General features: G+C 34.5%; 1 protein-coding gene across 6 annotated transcripts in view; it reads right to left on the reverse strand.

Moving 5' to 3' along the window:
• Positions 1–19,563, reverse strand: part of LOC116463605 (interaptin-like) — a 219,127-nt gene that overhangs the window by 183,719 nt on the left and 15,845 nt on the right. For 3 of the 6 annotated variants that reach the window (XM_058434757.1, XM_032146789.2, XM_058434755.1), the window contains exon 3: positions 5,637–5,851. The exons of the other annotated variants lie outside the window; for them this stretch is intronic. In XM_058434757.1, coding sequence (XP_058290740.1) covers positions 5,637–5,851 — 215 coding nt within the window. The remainder of the gene's footprint in view (positions 1–5,636; positions 5,852–19,563) is intronic. 6 annotated transcript variants of the gene reach the window in all.

Raw genomic sequence — 19,563 nt, forward strand, 5'->3', positions numbered from 1 at the left:
CAAGCGATTCTCCCACCTCAGCCTCCCAAGTAGCTAGGAATACAGATGTCTTCCACCACACCCAGCTAATTTTTGTATTTTTAGTAGAGAACGGGGTTTCACCATGTTGGCCAGGCTGGTCTCGAACTCCTGACCTCAGGTGATCTGCCTGTCTCAGCCTCCCAAAGTGCTGGGATTACAAGCGTGAGCCACCGCCCCTGGCCTGATAAATATAAATTTAAAAAAGGAACATATTTGATTAATTTAAACAAAAATCTGGTTCTTTAAAAAGGCCAAAATAGACAAATTTGTTTATTTTCCTAGGAAAAAAAGCTCTCTCTCTGTCCTTCCCTGTCTTTCTTGTCTCTTTTTCAATCAAACACAAATAAACTACCCAAGGAAAGAGAAATGGAGTCATAACAGATACAGAGGAAAGCTTCTAAATAAGAGGATACTATATAATACTAAACACCAAGAAATTTGAAATGCCAAGTGAAATGCTTGATTTTCCATGAAAACATTTCAAAAACTGCCTCAAAAAGAGGTAAAAATCCATAAGTAAACCAATAATTATAGAGGAAACATAATAGGTCATCAAAATTCGACCAACCCTCCCCCTACAAAATACATTTTTAATGAAGATCTACCAAAGCTTCAAAGAACAAAAAAATCATGTGCTATTCAAGATGTCTGGTGCACACCAAAGCCGAAAGCCTTCTTAACTTATTAGAAAAGATAAGTATAACCTAGTCTATATGCCACAAGAAAAGAAAACGATAGGCCAACCTCACCTGTGAACACAGACGCAAATAGCTATGTAAAATATTAGCAGCATTATTTCAAAAGAACAATGCTCTTCATAAACTATTTCACATATCACCATTAGCATGGGTAATTTTGTTAGTGTTACAGAAACAAAACATTTTATTTTAATAAAGAAATTATCCAAAATCCAAAACTTCTTGAGTGTCAGCATGATTTTCAAAGGAAACACTCATTAGTGCATTTCGCATTTTGGATTTTCAGATTAGATGCTCAACTGGTATGTATTTTGAAAATATTCCAAAATCCAAAACACTTCTGGACCAAAGTACTTTCATCCACTGCTTTTATCCAAAGATAAAAGTTACTCAACCTGTAGCTATATACTTATTTTTTAAATCTTCTATTTATGGCAAGTGATAAGTGTTTTTCCACTTACTATATGCATAGAAATACATATATTTAAGGGAGAATGCACAGAAAAATAGAATAGTGCAAAGTACTTATAGCAGTGGCAAGAATCATGAAGAAGGCAAGCAAATACATGAGACTTTGGGAACCCTGAAATACGTAACATGATCAAAATGGCTTTCTATCAAAAATGTAAGTTTAGCTTCATATTAGAAAATCCATTAGTATGATTTACTATATTAACAGATTAAAGGAAAACAAATCATATGATCATCTCAATAGAAGATAGAAAAGCATTTATTAAAATTCAATAGTCATCTGATTTTAAATAAACTTAAAGAACTAGAAATAAAAGGAGGAATTCCTTAAATTGATAAAAGGTATCTTTAAGAAACCTACAGCAGATGTCCTTTTTAAAACAGAAACATCCTAGACAGGATTGCATTACATTAGAAATAAATATAAAGATGCATTCTACAAGTTTATTATTCAACACTGTTCTACAGGTCCAATCCAATTTAATAAGAGAAGAAAAAGGAGGAAAAGGGTATAACTATTGGAAATAAAAAGATGACAGGCACTATTTGCATATGATGTGACTGTTTTACATGTATGTGTGTGTTATAAACATATATAACAAATATTCAAGAAAGTTTAAAAAATCCAAACAACTAATAAAGGAATTCAATAAGGAAGCTAGCTACGGAAATAAATAGCATTCAAAAAAATGTAATAAAAAGACATCCTTCCCAAAAGCAACAAAAATATGTCCAAGGATTAAACTAATACACGATGTATTTAAAAATTATAAAATTGTATTGAAGGATTTAAAGAACATCTGAATAAATGGGGAATCCATGTTCCAGGATAAGAAGCCTTAAGATTATAAAGATGTCAATTATCGAGATAATGTAACTGCTCTAGAAAGTAAATGCAATCCCAGTCTAAATCATAACACAGCATGTTTCATGGAATTGGACAAGCTGATTCTAGAGTTCGTCCAGAAAAGAAAATATACTAAAAAGCCAGGGTAACCTGAAAGGCACACCAAACACTTGTCCTACAAAATATCAAAAACATATTATAAAGCTAAAGTAGTTAAAAGTGTGGCCCTGACTCAATGATAGACAATAAATCAATAACACAAAACAGAGCATCCAGAAATATGCTAGAAGAAAAATTAATAGGTGGCATTTCAAGTCAAGTGAGAGAGGATGAAGAATTTAATAAGTGATATTGGGCCAACAGCAAGACATCTAAGAAACAACAAACATGAAATTGGAAATCTACCTCAAATTATATACAAAATTAATACTAAATAGATTAAAAAGCAAATTCTAATACTATAAGTTTTAAACATATGTTGTTATTTCTACTTGCGTGAGTCTATTCCCTCTTCTGATAACAGTACTCTAACTTCTCTTTAGTGAATACTTTTGCTTTCATTGTATGAAGTCTTCGTAGAACTATCAATCAAGGTTCCCCCCTTCATCAGGCTAAGGGGGTGGAACTGGAGGGTGGTCACATAAAAGAAATAAAGCCAGTGAGACTCTTCTGGGATTTGAATCTTGAAGGGAATGATGCAAGGAAAAAAAATTGAGTGAATTTACCCCAGATTTCCCAGATCCCTGAACAAGTTCTGTTTCTAGTTCATTTCCAAAGCCAGGGTTCTTGAGTTTTTCCTTTCTTTCAATGAGCTATCACCTCATCCTCTTCTAGTAAATTCTCTTTTGTGTTTAGGTTCATGTCAGATAAGTTTCCATTGTTTGCAACTAAAAGAACTTGACACAAAACTCTTAAACAACCAGAATCTGGCACAGGATATTATTAAAATTTTAAAAAGATACAGCAAAAAAATACAATGAAGTGAAAGGACAAGCAACCATGAGAAAATATTAACAACATATATAAACACAGTATAATGCCAATATTATATTAAAAGCGCCTACAAATAAACAAAAATAAGCAAATAACCCAATAACATGGTCAATATATGTATATAGGTAATCAATATAAATGTCTAATACACAAACAAATGTTCAGCTTCGTTGGCAAAAAACAAATACTAATTAAATAACCATCAGGTAACATTTTTAACTCAAGAGACTGAAAAAAATTAAGAAAAACCCAATATTAACAAAATGTAGGAAAGTGGTCACTTCATCAACTATTGGCCAAATATAAGTTAATGCTATTTTCTCAAAGGACTACTTGGTATAACATCCATCAAAATTTTAAACTGGCACTTGCTTTCTTTCAGTAGTTTCACTTCTAGAAATTTAGACTTTGGAACAACGTATGTTCACAAGAACATAAATACAAATACTACATGTGATAACAAAAATTGAAAATAATATAAATGTTGAAAAGAAAATTGATTAAGTAAATTATAGCATATTCTTGGTAACAAAAATGTTGGTGTAGTTAAGAACAAGGTAGATCTACATACATTAACATGGAATAATTTCCTATATATATAGTTAAATGGCAAATGTCAGCAGCACAACAAGATGTTTGATATACTGCTAATTTAAAACTAGTCTATTAAAAGATAAAGATATAAACTACATATATTAAGAAAATAAGGATGGGCGCAGTAGCTCATGCCTATAATCCCAGCACTTTGGGAGGCCAAGGCAGGCAGATTACTTGAGCCCAGGAGTTCGAGACCAACATGGGCAACATAGCAAAACATTATCTCTAGAAAAAAAGAAAAACTACAAAATACAAAAATTAGCCAGGCATGGTGGTGTGCACCTGTGGTCCCAGCTACTCGGGAGGCAAGGTGACAGGATAGCTTGAGTCCGGAAGGTCAAGGCAGCAGTGAGCCATGATAGTGCCATTTCACACCAGCCTGGGCAACAGAAAAAGACCCTGTCTCAAAAAAAAAGAAAAAAAAAAGAAAGAAAGAAAGAAAGAAAGAAAGAAAGGAAGGAAGGAAGGAAGGAAGGAAGGAAGGAAGGAAGGAAGGAAAGAAAGAAAAAGAAAGAAAGAAAGAAAAGAGAAAAGAAAAAGAAAGAAAATACATTTGTAATAAAGGTAAAGGTACAATAAAGGATCTAGCAAGACATACACCAAATCATTAAAAGTGATTTTTGGCTGGGCACAGTGGCTCACGCCTGTAATGCCAACACTTTGGGAGGCCCAGGTGGGCAGATCACCTGAGGTCAGGAGTTTGAGACCAGCCTGGCCAACATGGTGAAACCTTGTCTCTACTAAAAATATCAAAAAATTAGCCAGGCATGGTGGTGTGTGCCTGTAATCCCAGCTACTTGGGAGGCTGATGCAGGAAAATCGCTTGAACCTGGAAGGCAGAGGCTGCAGTGAGCTGAGATCACGACACTGCACTCCAACCTTGGTGACAGAGCAAGACTCTGTCTCAAAAAAAAAAAAAAAAAAAAAGTGATTTTTACCTCCAGTAAGAATACAATCAGTACAATCAGCAGGGTACCAGTAATAGTATAATCAGCGGAGTACAAAGACTTTCTTGCCTTATTATTTATTCTCTATACTTCTTTTACTTCATGTATTTATGTCTTACATATATAATACATTTTATTAAAGAAAGCAAGGTGTGAATACACCAAACAAAAGAATCCCTGACAGGTAAAACCCTTCCAAATTAAAAATTGTAAACAATACTTCAAATTTTTAAGCTTTTCCATGAAAATATCATAAAATACTTTATTATTCAGATGTGAAATTAAAGAAACTATAACAACATTTTTTTGGTAAAAAACTAAGAAATATTTGGGTCAACTGGCATTTCACGCAATTATATATTTTTATATAAAATTTTGTAATAAAATTTAATGAAAGTATTTAATCCAAAGAGACTTAAGGAAGTTTCCACTACATAGACATGTTATTCATTAAATTTATTCATTAAATTCATTAACTCAAGGTCTCTTAACATCAACTGTCAATACTTTAAATCAAGAAATTTTCATTCATAGGAAAAACTATAAAACACCAGCAAAAACTCTCCTGCATAGGCTCACTGAAGTGTCTTTAGGCAGACTAGATTGCTGATTAGTTTCTACAAAATTAGAAACCCATTCTTTAATTTATTTCCAATTCCAATAATTTAAAATCATACACTAATTTGAATGTCTTGGCATCTTTTTCAAAACATGAAAGCCTTATTCTACAAATCTAGAAATCCAAAGCCATTTAAAAATAAATGTATGAAAAACTACCAAAATTCATCTGATTTTTGATAGATAAATTTTCCTAATAATAAAACGTAAGATGGTTACTAAATTAATTGGTTTCTAATTTTTCAGATAGTAAATATATGCCTCAAAAGAAAGCGAATTATAATAATTATATTTAGTAATTATTAATATAATTAAGAAACAAATGTATTAAAGTATAAACTATACCTGATGTAGAGAAATATTAGAAAAACATTCAAAGTGTATTTATTTCCTGTAGCTGTCTTTCAACTAAATAAATGATAGAAAAGAAAAACATACTCTAACCTTTCTGTTTTGGATTTGTTGTCAATTTTGTACTGATCAAGTTCTTGGCTAAGAGAATGCAGTTTTTCTTGAAGTCTCTTTTCACGATCTACACTTCCTTGATAAAATTTCATCTCTTTTTCCATTGCTTGCACTTTTTCTTCCATAGCCTTAAATTCATGAAGAATTAGATAGCTGACTCCACAGTACTTACAAATTTTTTCTTCAGGCAACATCTAGGAAACAGAACATACACTTACTAAATTTTTTTTTTAATTCTGAAAAATAAAGTTCAACTGAAGATATTGTAGCCTTGCTGGTTGAATGAAGTAAATATATAGTACACTATGCCTTGGAGCAATAATTATGACATTGCTCACATTTGTATAAAAAATTTTAAACTGGCATATTGAGTCTGACACAAAATCTTGGGATTAGAAAAAGATCTTTCAGGGCAATTGTTTCTCCATGGTATCTCTAAGAAACATTTACTCTTGAAATACTTTCCATAAAATAAAACCAAAAATAGTGAAAAATTTATAATCTTTATAATTCTGGTTTTAAGATGAATTTTCCACGAAGTGGGAGGAAATCACTGTTCTTTAATTGCAAACTGCTCTGTTCTCCTGGCTTTTTCAGATCTTATTTTCCTCATCTGTAAAATTATGACATTACACCAAATGAATTCTGTTTCTGTTCAGTTTCAGCATTTTATGATTTTTACAGAAATTTAACATTCTGTCATAAATCTACAAATAGGAAAAATACTTGGAACCTAATCTCTTCTCCCCAAGTCAGTTCTTAGTAGGTATGGTTATACCCATTTTACAGATTTTTTTTTTAAAAAAAACTGAGACTACTGAAGTTAAATAACCGGCTGATATGTGGAGAAGCTGGGATTAAAACTCAGGTCTATTCAAAACCGGCACTTGTGCCTTTAACCATCTGTATTATATTTATCTATCACATGTATATTGGATAGATCCTCTTCCTTCCTTCAGATAAAGTGTTGTATGACTTTTGGCCAGCATAGGGCCAGTGAAAAATGAAATTTTAGCCAAGTCAGAAGGGAGATAGTTCTTTTTTCTGTTTCAGGTATAAATATTTCTCAGTAGCCTCTGCTTGTTTTCCTATTCATAAAGGATAAGAGATGGCTTCATAAAATGCTTGCTCCAGGGTAATAAATTTGAAATTAACTCTTGGATTATCCAAAACTTACTCTTAAAGTGACCTCCCTTGAAACTATAGAAACTGTTCCTGTAACTAATAGTAATGCCACCATATCTGCCTACCAATGTCATTACACAAATGTCAACTGGAAGAAGACAATAACACATTTTTATAAAGTAAAATTTGGCTCCTTTAAATTTTAATAGTAAAAATTTTAAATTAAAAACCATAATACAGTATTGTGGGATATAGATTAATGACTATATCAACTATCTAATTGCCACTATATAAAATGTATAGATTTATAAAAGTAATCATAAAGATAATCTGGTTCAAGCTCTAGATGGATTCAATTCCATTAATCTACTTCAACCTAAATATGTTGTCGCCTATCCTTTATTTTAACATCCCAAATGATGGGAAACTACTTTCTAAAGCATTCTGTTTCATCTTCTGCCAGTTGTGTCTCTCAGGAAATCCTTTCTTAGGCTCATCACAAATCTGCCTCCCTGAAGTGTGCACTAGTTCCAGTCCTCTTAGAAACCATGTGGGACATCCCCAGGCCCCTTTCACATGAAGGTCTTTCTAATATTTGAAGACAGCGATCAGGAACACTCCATGTCTTCTCTTCTCTAGATCAACACTTACAATTCCTTCAGCTGAATTTCTTCCTCATTCTAGATTTCTCTAAATTTTTTCCAGTGTTCTACATGTGTTTCAAAGTATGGTGCCCAGAATGCAATAGTTTAGTGTGGCTGGTCTCACTAAAACAGAGTAAGAGAAGACTCAAACTTCTCTCATTCTAATATCTCATTACTAATATCATTGTAATACGTTCTAATGCAACCTTAGATCTCATTGGTCTTTCATATTTTTAGCAATTATATTTTGCTTTTATATACTATAACTGGCTTTATGTTAAATAAAACCCCTGATTTTAAAAATACTGCAGTGCAAACCAACATCTCATTATACTGAATATATCAATTATTTCCTTTCTGTGTTTCCATTTTAGAGAATCCACTTTCCTCAGCCCTGGCTGCTATGTTTGGCAATGTGACTAAGACTCCCTCCACCCATCTACCCTAGTCATGGCTGACTGGTGAACCAGGATTGGGCATCAGACCCAGAAGAACCAAGCCCAAGCTGGTATGAGCCAACTGGGCCTGTAATTGTTGAACATTCAGGCATTTAGGTCACCTTTGGCACAGCCATAAGACAGAAAATGTCATGCACAAGACACAAAGTAACTAACATAACTAAAATCTGAGACATGAATGAGTAGACACACAGACAGAAGCTGAGATAAGGACAGTGTAGCTCCAGAAAGAGAGAGAAAATAAGGAACCAGCCACTGTCTTATACCCCAAACTCTTCCAGTTCCTCACTTCAGTCCCTCTTGAGTCCTGGCTGCCCTACTTGCCATTTGGAATTCATGCCCAATCTTCCTCTACTATTTTCTCTTTTCTCCCTTAAGCTCCATATTCCTTGCAACCAATACTTCCCATGCTATTATGTGAGCATTTGGCTTTTCAGATCCAAGTACAGAACTACAGATGTAAATGTAAATATATAAAAATATATAAAATATATAAAAATATATATCTTATATTATCTTAGACTCACATATATTTGAGTATATAACATAGATATTTGCATTTCTCTGATGGCCAGTGATGATGAGCATTTTTTCATGTGTTTTTTGGCTGCATAAATGTCTTCTTTTGAGAAGTGTCTGTTCATATCCTTTGCCCAATTTTTGATGGGGTTGTTTTTTTTCTTGTAAATTTATTTGAGATCATTGTAGATTCTGGATATTAGCCCTTTGTCAGATGAGTAGATTGCAAAAATTTTCTCTCATTCTGTAGGTTGCCTGTTCATTCTGATGGTAGTTTCTTTTGCTGTGCAGAAGCTCTTTAGTTTAATTAGATCCCATTTGTCAATTTTGACTTTTGTTGCCATTGCTTTTGGTGTTTTAGACATGAAGTCCTTGCCCATGCCTATGTCCTGAATGGTATTGCCTAGGTTTTCTTCTAGGGTTTTTATGGTTTTAGGTCTAACATTTAAGTCTTTAATCCATCTTGAATTAATTTTTGTATAAGGTGTAAGGAAGGGATCCAGTTTCAGCTTTCTACATATGGCTAGCCAGTTTTCCCAGCACCATTTATTAAATAGGGAATCCTTTCCCCATTTCTTGTTTTTGTCAGGTTTGTCAAAGATCAGATAGTTGTAGATATGTGGCATTATTTCTGAGGGCTCTGTTCTGTTCCATTGGTCTATATCTCTGTTTTGGTACCAGTACCATGCTGTTTTGGTTACCGTAGCCTTGTAGTATAGTTTGAAGTCAGGTAGCATGATGCCTCCAGCTTTGTTCCTTTGGCTTAGGATTGACTTGGCAATGCGGGCTCTTTTTTGGTTCCATATGAACTTTAAAGTAGTTTTTTCCAATTCTGTGAAGAAAGTCATTGGTAGCTTGATGGGGATGGCATTGAATCTATCAATTACCTTGGGCAGTATGGCCATTTTCACGATATTGATTCTTCCTACCCATGAGCATGTAATGTTCTTCCATTTGTTTGTATCCTCTCTTTTATTTCATTGAGCAGTGGTTTGTAGTTCTCCTTGAAGAGGTCCTTCACATTCCTTGTAAGTTGGATTCCTACGTATTGTATTTTCTTTGAAGCAATTGTGAATGGGAGTTCACTCATGATTTGGGTCTCTCTCTGTTATTGGTGTGTAAGAATGCTTGTGATTTTTGCACATTGATTTTGTATCCTGAGACTTTGCTGCAGTTGTTTATCAGCTTAAGGAGATTTTGGGCTGAGACAATGGGGTTTTCTAGATATACAATCATGTCATCTGCAAACAGGGACAATTTGACTTCCTCTTTTCCTAATTGAATGCACATGTACCCTAAAACTTAAAGTATAATAATAAAAAAAAATAACATAGATATATATGTCTTAGACGTAGTTATTGCCTTTGGTTATTACCTTAGTTATTGCCATTGGTATCCAGGAAATTCTAAGCTTTATGTCTTTTGCAAAGTTGATCCTTATAAGTCATTTTATGTATCTCACTCACTGATTTTAAAATGCCGAATTGACTAAGTTGAGGACAGAGCTCCACAGCATGTCATATCACATTAGTTGATACTGTTCTATTATTCAGCACATTTCGGGTACAACTCTTAATCTGATCATTAAATTATCCAATTATCTTTGTTACCAGCCTATATTTATTTTATACTGTCTTCAGGAATATTATGACAAACTTTGTCAAATGTTTTCATAAAGTCCATATATTCTACACCTAATATGGTTCCTGGATCTAGTAATCCTATATAAAATGAAATGGCAAAGCCTACATGCTTGCTCTCAGTGAACATAAAATTGGCCCAAGGGTTATTGTTTTGTCTAATATATCCTCACAAATCACTCTTTCATAATATATTCTAAATCTTGTCTGGGATTGAAATTAAGTTCATTGGTTGTAAGTTATGGGCACTGTATACATGAAATGGCATTTGTGCATTATCCTATGACTCTCCACATGTCTTCAAACATAACCAAGAGTGGCTCTGCAATCCTATTCAAAGACACTATCAGCCCTCAGAAATATAATTCATCCATGTCAATAAATCTGAACTAATTAGGAACAGATGGATATTTTCTTAAAATTTTTGCCCATCTTGCATTTTGGTTTCTTCTCAATTTGAAAATTGTTGCTTACTGTAAGTCACTTTCATCATTAATCCTTGCCTATTAATTGCAGTTCTTGCCCTGCTCCTAGCAAAAAGTGTCCTATCTTTATTCGAAAGAAAACTCTTGATGGGTGGAGTAGATTTGCAGCCTGATGAATAAAACAGAAATGCTATAAACTTCACATTGTGAAAGGTATTAGAATGTTATTTCATCATAGCAGTCAAGGGAGAAAAGGCTGAAATGTATTTTATGTGAAGCAATACATTTTAGAGAATAGGTTTTCTAGAAGTTCAGCAAGGAAAGAGAAAACATGATATTCATTATGATGTAGAAAACAAGACAATGTGATTTTAAAATAATAGGTCCATAAGAGTGGTCTTCTGACTTTACCTGAATCATTAAGTGAGCAATGTTAAATAAATACATTGCACAAAATTTTTCAATGCTATTAAATTGTAAATAATGTTCTGTAAGCAAAACTGCTATAGAAAAAAATGTAATAACCCTTTCAAATTATTAGTGTCTATATGAGCTAATTACTTAGGGCATTTTTGTGAAACTTGAGAAGATATGAAATACTGTAATTATGTTCCCAAATGAAGTAAAATATCTGCTTTTTGTGAAATATAATTTATGCTTCATTCTTATAACTTGGTATTATATCATCCTCTCGTTTTGAAAGTAAAATAATGACATGCTGTCATTCTTGACAAAAGGCCTATCATTAACAGGATGTTCTGGTGTTCTACAAGATGCACTTTGGAGGAGACATTAACAAATGCAGTATATTAAACAAATGTAGAACCATTTGAAAATAAACTATGAAACAAACTTCTCAAATGCAGTGTTCATACTTTTAAAATTATAGTTATTTAATATAAAAATAATGTAAATGTTTAAAAAGGTTAAATTAGGCTTCAGATCCTTTTCAGAGCTCCTGTCTGTGCTTCAACTAGAAAAACTACTTAGTACCTTCCTGCTGCCCAATTGTGGCATTCTCTATTTCAAAATTGTGCCGCTTGGCCAAGCATGGTAGCTTACACCTGTAATCCCAGCACTTTGGGAGGCCGAGGTAGGTGGATTGCTTGAGCCCACGACGAGCCTGGACAACATGGTGAGACCTTATTTCCACAAAATTTTTTAAAAAATTAGCCAGGCGTGGTAGTGTGTGCCTGCAGTCTCAGCTACTTGGGAGGCTGAGGTGGGAGGACTGCTTGAGCCCAGGAGACAGAGGCTGCAGTGAGCTGAGATGGTGCTGCTGCACTCCAGCCTGGGCAACAGAGCAAGACCTTGTTTCAAATAAATAAATACATACATACATACATACATACAATTGTGCCTCCTTCTCCCACCCATATGACGCTTTTTGTGCTTAGACAAGGAGGAAATAAACTATTTTTTGTAGATAAGAGTGATAGCAGTATGAAATATTAATCCTTCTAAGAGGTTTTCCATTCAATAAGATGCCTTTACTCAAAACAATGAGTGTTTAGTAAATTTCATTCAGATTAGGAGAAAGTTTTTGAGATAGGGAAATATATACTTCAAGCTCATTAGTCAAACAGACCACCCGACTACTTCATAAAGCCATTAGGACCCTTCCTCATCGTTAAGTTAACCTGCTTATTTGCCAATTTAAAAACCAATTTAGTAACGGGCACTTACAAAAAAAAACCCTACAGCTTTATTATAATTAGTAGTAAAAGACTCAGTGCTTTTCCCCCTAAGGTTGGGAAAATGGCAAGGATATCTACCCTCACTGCACTTATTCAATATAGTCCTATAATATCTAGCCAGAGCAACAATGCAAGGGGAAATAAAAGGCATACATATTAGAAGGAAAAAATAAAACTCTCCCTAATTGAGATGGCATAATTATCTACATAGAAAATCCCAAGAAATCGACAATAAAACTAGAACTAGTAAGTTCAGAAAGGTTGCATGTTTCAAGATACAAACAGAACAATCAATTGCATTTCTATATATACCCAGTCAGCACCTGGACACTGAAATTGAAAATAATATATATATATATCTATATATAGAGAGAGAGATATTTACAATTGCTCCAAAAAATTAAATACTCAGGTGTAGATATAACAAAATATGTACAAGATTTGTATGTTGAAAACTACAAAATGCTGATGAAATATATTGAAGATCTAAATAAATAGAGAGAGATACTATGTTTATGGTTTGGAAGACTCAAAATAGTAAAGATATCAATTCTCCCTAAATTGGTATAATCCAATTTCTATCAAAATCTCAGCAAAATATTTTATATATAGAAAGAGTTATTCTCAAATTTGTATGTAAAGCCAAGGAATTAGAATAGCTAAAATATGCTGAAAAGGAAGAATAAAGTGGGGGGAATCACTACCTGATTTCAAGACATACTGTATTGCTATAGTAATCAAGATTGTATGATATTGGCAGAAGGAAGGACACATAGATCAATGGAACAGAACAGAAAACGACCTCCATAAATATGCCAAACTGATTTTTGACAAAGGTACAAAAGCAGTTCAATGAAAGAAAGATAGCCTTTTCAACAAATGGCGCTGGTACAATTGGATATCCATACATTTTTTTTTTAAAAAAAGGAATCTCAACCTAAACCTCACATATTCTACAAGTAGAGACAAAAATATAAAATATAAAAGTAGAAAAAATTAGAAGAAATATTTTTAGGAAAATAATAGGAGAATATCTTCAGGATCTAAACTGGAAAAGACCTCATATTTAATACCAAAAGCATGATTCATAAATGGAAAATCTGATAACCTGAATTTCATCAAATTTAAAAACTTCTGATCTGCAAAAGACCTTGCAAATAGGATAAAAAGACAAGCTACAGACCAGGAGAAAATATTTGAAAACCACATATCTTACTAGTACCTAGATTATATAAAGAATTTCCAAAATTCAGCAGAAAAAAAAAGTCTAATTAGAAAATGAACAACAAGACTTGAAGAGACCTTTCACATAAGAGGATATTCAGATGCCAAATAAGCACATGAAAAGATATTAACATCATTTCATTAGCCATTAGGAAAATGCAAATTAAAACCACAATGAGATATCACTCACTACACATCACCGACAACATCAAATGCTGCTAAAGATGTGGAGAAACTGGATCACTCATATACTGCAGGTAAAAAATGTAAAATGGTATACCCACTCTGGAAAACAGTTTAGTAGTGTCTTTAAAAAAAAAAAAAAAAAAAACACCTGTAGTTACTATATAACATAGCAATTGAACTCTTGGCCATTTATCCCAGGAAAATGAAAATGTATGTTCACATAAATGAATGTTTATAGCAGCTTTATATGTAAAGCAGCTGAAAACTGGAAAAAACCTAGATTCCCTTCAATGGGTAGGTAAATGGTTAAACAAACTGGTACATTCATACCATGGAATACTACTCAGCAATAAAAAGGAATAAACTATTGATACACACAACCTAATGAAACTCCAGAAAATTACAGATTGAAAAAAGCTAATCCCAAAAGATTACACACTACATGATTCCATTTATATAACATTCCTGACATAAAATTATTGGAGACCAGACCAATGGTTGCCAGGGCCATGGACTGGGAGTAGGGAAGAGATTGGGGAAGTTAAGGTGAATGTGGTGATAAAAGGACAACATGAGGAATCCTTGTTGTGATGAAAGTGTTCTGTATCTTGATTGTATCAATTGTCAATATCCTGGTTATGACATTGTACTTTAGTTTTGCCAGATGTTACCACTGCGGGAAGCTAGATGATGAATACTTGGGATTTCTTGGTGTTATTTCTTACCCTGCATGTGAATCTACAATTATCTCAAAATAAGAAGTTTAATTTTAAAATAATAAAAATAGAAAAAAATCAATCTGGGACTAAAATCCCAGAGATTGATCCATAAAGACATGTTATTGAGCAATATCAGAAATGCTGGCTTTATCCTATGTAAATTATAAATGATATGCCTATGTCTATCTATATATACTTCCAAAGCATATTTCCTCCAATACCTATTTTTACACCGGGAATCCTCACCTTAGTAAACTCGATGACCTTCTATGGTCAGTTGGCAAAAGTATTTTTGACTGCAAATTGGCAAATTCAGATTTTTCAAGATTCATAATAAAATTTTGAAGAAAATGCTTTTTCTAATGAACTATCTTGGGTCACAAAAATAAGTGAATAGACTCTCCAAAAATTATACAGCTTCCTATTCCCTTTGTCAGAAGGTTTTAATAAAACTACAATTGCTTAAAAACACATCATACATAAACGTCCATACACACACACACATCACAACTTTCCCAGGATGCTAGGTCTAACATTTGTATGACCACTTTATTTTCCCTTTTCTTCCACTTCAACTCAACAAAAAATCTGAACCTAGCCACAGTGGCCCCAAATAACCTGGAAATTAAGTTTATTTTTTCTGGCAAATGACAATCTGTGCTTGGAAATATAAAACTGCTATTCTGAATAAATTTCAAAGTTCCAAAGTACTAAAATTACTTTACTGAAACAGCACAAAATGAGCTGTTACTGCTGGGGAAAGGGATTGTTATCCCTGAAAGAACAGTGCGCTCTCTAGCCCTTGTATCGCTACTTCTGTTTTGCAAAATAAACAACTCTGATCTCTTTTTTTACTTTTGTGTTCTGTGGTAATAAAGATTTCCGGAAGCTAAAATCCTATTACAAGTGTTCATTTTGTCACCATTTAAAAAAAATAAAAGATCAGTTTCACTTTTTGCAAACTAATTGATTTTTCCACTAGCTTGTTGCTGTTGTTTTGATTTCCACATATGTCCCCTGGCAAAAACAGCAAAAGGAAAATTATTCATTGCTCTTTTCTAAAAAGAGGAGTCCATATGTCTCTAAAATGGATTGACATTCACGAGGGGAAGAGATATACAATTACAGTATTACTTTGCTGATCTGTAAGTGTTGTTTTAGTCTTAAATTGTGGCAATAAAATCCTAAACCCAGAACAATACTATAATTTCAAGTGTATTCTGCTTTCTGAATACTTGATGAAAATCCTAGTAAGTCTGCTGGTTATCTGAGGTCAGGGACAGGTAGGAGTCATCTCAGCCTGGAGAGAGAACAGATTTAGAGATATGATCTAAATACATACAGAAGTAACCTGTAGAGTGCAGCAGCAGAAAAAGGAGCCAAATGTGATTTTGCTATCTAGCCCATGGGCTGCTTTTACATTTTCTGCCACTTAAGAAGATGGAAGTCTGACAAGTATACTATGCTCAGTCAGAAACTGTGATAAAAAAGGAAAAAGACCTGGACATGAGAGTCAAAGATTATCTTATTCCTTCTTCCCTAAAATTCCCTGAGGAGATGAGACCAAGGGGAAAATGGTTTAACAATCTTAGCCTTCTAATCAGGCAACGGGTTCTCCAACTGTAGCTTTTTATCATCATAGTTCTTCTCTATCTACACTTTTTCTTTGGTAGCCATCTCCCCTAACACCTTTACATTTTTTGCAACTCTCCTTTTTCTACTACTACTCATTTTGGCATTAATAGTACAGTGTGGCATAGTCATCTTCAAATACTAATTTATCAGCCATCTATTTCCATATCACATAGCAAAAATACATAAAGAAATAAATAGGAAAGGAAGGCTCTCACCTTCTCTTCCCTGATTTCTACACTCACCTTCCTTGCCTATACACAGAAAAAAAAGGAAACAGCAGGGACTTCTCTAGAAAGAGAAGCCAGCATAAAAAGTAACATAAAAAGTTAACAGAACAAGAAAGAAAAAAAAAAGCCTTTGAAAGACCTGTCACTGCACACTGATCCACCCACCTCAGGTCCTTTTTTCTTCAATAGAGAAATAGAGCCATTTCCAAGCTATTATGAAAAAAAAGTCTTTTTCTTCACATTAAAATGAAATAGTTCTAATCTAAATGGCTCCTGTTACCACTATAAGCTATATATCTAATCAGCAGTCCCCAATTTTTTGGGGCACCAGAGACTGATTTCGCGGAAGACAATTTTTCCATGGACTGGGGAGATGGGGATGATTTTGGGATGAAATTGTTCCACCTCGGATCATCAGGCGTTAGTTAGATTCTCATAAGCAGCACACAACCTAGAACCCTTGCATGTGCAGTTCCTGCTCCTGTGAGAATCTAATGCTGCTGCTGATCTGACAGGAGGCAGAGCTCAGACAGTAATGCTCACTGGCTTGCCACTCACCTCGGGCTGTGTGGCCCAGTTCCTAACAGGCTATGGACTGGTACTAGTCAGCGGCCAGGGGTTTGGGGACCCCTGATCTATCTCTCTAATATTATTCTGTATAGAATAATACATGCAGCTGATTAAATACACTGCCCAGTCACTAAGAAATTAAGTGAAATTACAGACAATCTAGATAAATCAAATATAGGTAAGAAGTTATGTAACACATTTATTCTAAAAGATGGTACTTTCATAGGCTTTGGGATGTATATACATATTCTGGCTACTTTAAAATCAAGCACCCCAAACAGGGACTGGCACATAATAGGCATAATACTTGTTGTATAAATGCATGTAACTTAGGTCTGAAAAAGTGCAAAGCTGCACTTTACGTGACCAAATCTACGACCAGCACACTTGTCCAGGACCTTACGCAGCTGAGCCTCTTTTGGTGTCCCCACTTCTCTGCACTGCCTGGATGGCTGCCTGCCATTCTTGCTTTAGACTCTAACTGCAGATTTATGAAATGCTTGGTTTTAGTATTTTTTAAACAATTTACTTGTAAAGTATCTCAAACATGAGAGAAAATCCTCTATAACTCTCATAAAAACCTTATCAAAATATAGATAAGATACATATTTTATGTTTTCAAAACACTGAAGTTGTTAAAAATTCTCTAACTTGGCCAGCTTTTCTCACCAGAAAGCTTCTGTTCCTTTGACCTAGGATGCCTTACCCGCTGCCTGTGGAAATACTAGGCCTTCAAGAGGCAACTCCAGTTTCACCTCCAGCATAAAGCTCCCCCTCTGGCCATTCCACCATGCAGGAATTCCTCTTTCTACTTTCTTCATTCTCACAGCAGATACTATCTTACATGGCACTAAATCATACACTGCCTTGTAGAGCTATTTTTTATCATGTCATTATACATCCTCTGCCTGAGAGGTGATTAGGGCCTGAAGTGCAGCTATTGTTTCTTGTAGATTTTGTTTGCTTTGCTTTGTTTCTTTTAATTTCCACCACACCTAGGCTAGTACAAGAAAGGGACTTAGTTCAGGGCAAGAGGAAGGATATTTCATGTCTTCAAATATATATAAGCACCATTTCTCAGGTGAGTACAAGTATAGCTGAACCCTCTCTGTATGCTTACTCTTTTACACCTAACTTAAAAGGTGAAGATAATTGAATGTAACGATTTAAAAGGTCTTTTATGGTAAATGGACTTCTCTTCCTGTTCCTGCTAGATTACAGTTTACATAAATCTGAAGGGCAGGCAGCAACAGTAAGCATCAAGTTAAATCAATGACATGATTAACAGGCAGCCCAAAGGTACATGCACAATGGACAAAAGCGTATCTGAGAGCTGACTGCAAATTTTAATCAAAATTTAACAGATTAGTTGTTAATTAAGAGTTAACTGTAGATTTACTGAAAAACCTGATTGATGATAAAGTTTGAGGTCATAACTCACAATTTAAGTCAATCTTTTTCAAAGAGAGATTTTTAAAATTATACTATTAACAATGTATGGATTGCAAGCTAAATATGGGGAAAATGCCTTGTCCTGAGTACAGATGTGAACTAACAGGGAAGAGAACAGCATAAAAACTAAAGAACTGAGTGTTAATTAGATTAAATGAGTTGATATATAGTTGACCTTTGAAAAACATGGACATTAGGGGTGCCAACCTCCCCTCCACATAGTTGAAAATCCATGTACAACTTCTGACTCCGCAAAAACTTAACTACTAATAGCCTACTGTTGACAGGAAGCCTTGCTGATAATATGAACATTCAATTAATGCATATTTTATAAAGTAAGCTAGAGAAAAGAAAATGTTATTAAGAAAATCATCGTAAGGAAGAGGAAATACATTTAATCTTCATTAAGTGGAAGTGGATCATCAAAAATGACTTCATCCTCATGTTCACATTGAGCAGGCTGAGGAGGAAGAGGAAGAGGAGGGGTTGGTGTTGCTGTCTCAGGGATGACACAGGTGGAGAAAGTGGAAGGGGAGGCAAAAAAGACAGGCACACTTGGAGTAACTGAGGAAATATAACTTCTGTCGAACTTTTTTGCTTTTTCATTTCTCTAAAAATGTTTCTATATGGTGCCAATCCTTCTTCCAAAGTTTGCTTTAGTTTCAGTGCCCATATCACAGAAAGGTTCATGTTGTAAAAGAAGTGAGAAGCAGTCTTGAATAACTGAAACCCTTCTGCCATACTATCTAACATCAATTTGTTTTCTGGCACTGCCTCTACTATGTCTTCTTTCTCATTGTCTGCACTGATTCAGAAAAAAAAATCATCTCCAAGTTGTCCTCTGCTAATTCTTCGTGTGATGTCTATTAGCTCCTGAATTTCTCCAAGATTAGTATCTTTTTTTTTTTTTTTTTTGAGACAGAGTCTCGCTCTGTCGCCCAGGCTGGAGTGCAGTGGCGCAATCTCGGCTCACTGCAAGCTCTGCCTCCCGGGTTCACGCCATTCTCCTGCCTCAGCCTCTCCGAGTAGCTGGGACTACAGGTGCCCGCCACCACGCCCGGCTAATTTTTTTTTGTATTTTTAGTAGAGACAGGGTTTCACCGTGGTCTCGATCTCCTGACCTCGTGATCTGCCCGCCTCGGCCTCCCAAAGTGCTGGGATTACAAGCGTGAGCCACTGTGCCCGGCCCAAGATTAGTATCTTGAAACCCTTCACTCTCTGACCTTTTTTGCCATATCCACAATCTCTTTTATAATTTCCTTTATTGGCTCCATTGTAAATCCTTTGAAGTCATGCACAACGTCTGGACAGTTTTCTTTAGAAGGAATTTCTTGTTCCAGGCTTGATGACTTTCATGGCTTTTTCTATAACAATGATGGCATCTT

This window comes from Hylobates moloch, unplaced genomic scaffold, assembly GCF_009828535.3.
Source record: "Hylobates moloch isolate HMO894 unplaced genomic scaffold, HMol_V3 SCAFFOLD_44, whole genome shotgun sequence".
In the NCBI taxonomy this organism is placed as follows: domain Eukaryota; kingdom Metazoa; phylum Chordata; class Mammalia; order Primates; family Hylobatidae; genus Hylobates; species Hylobates moloch.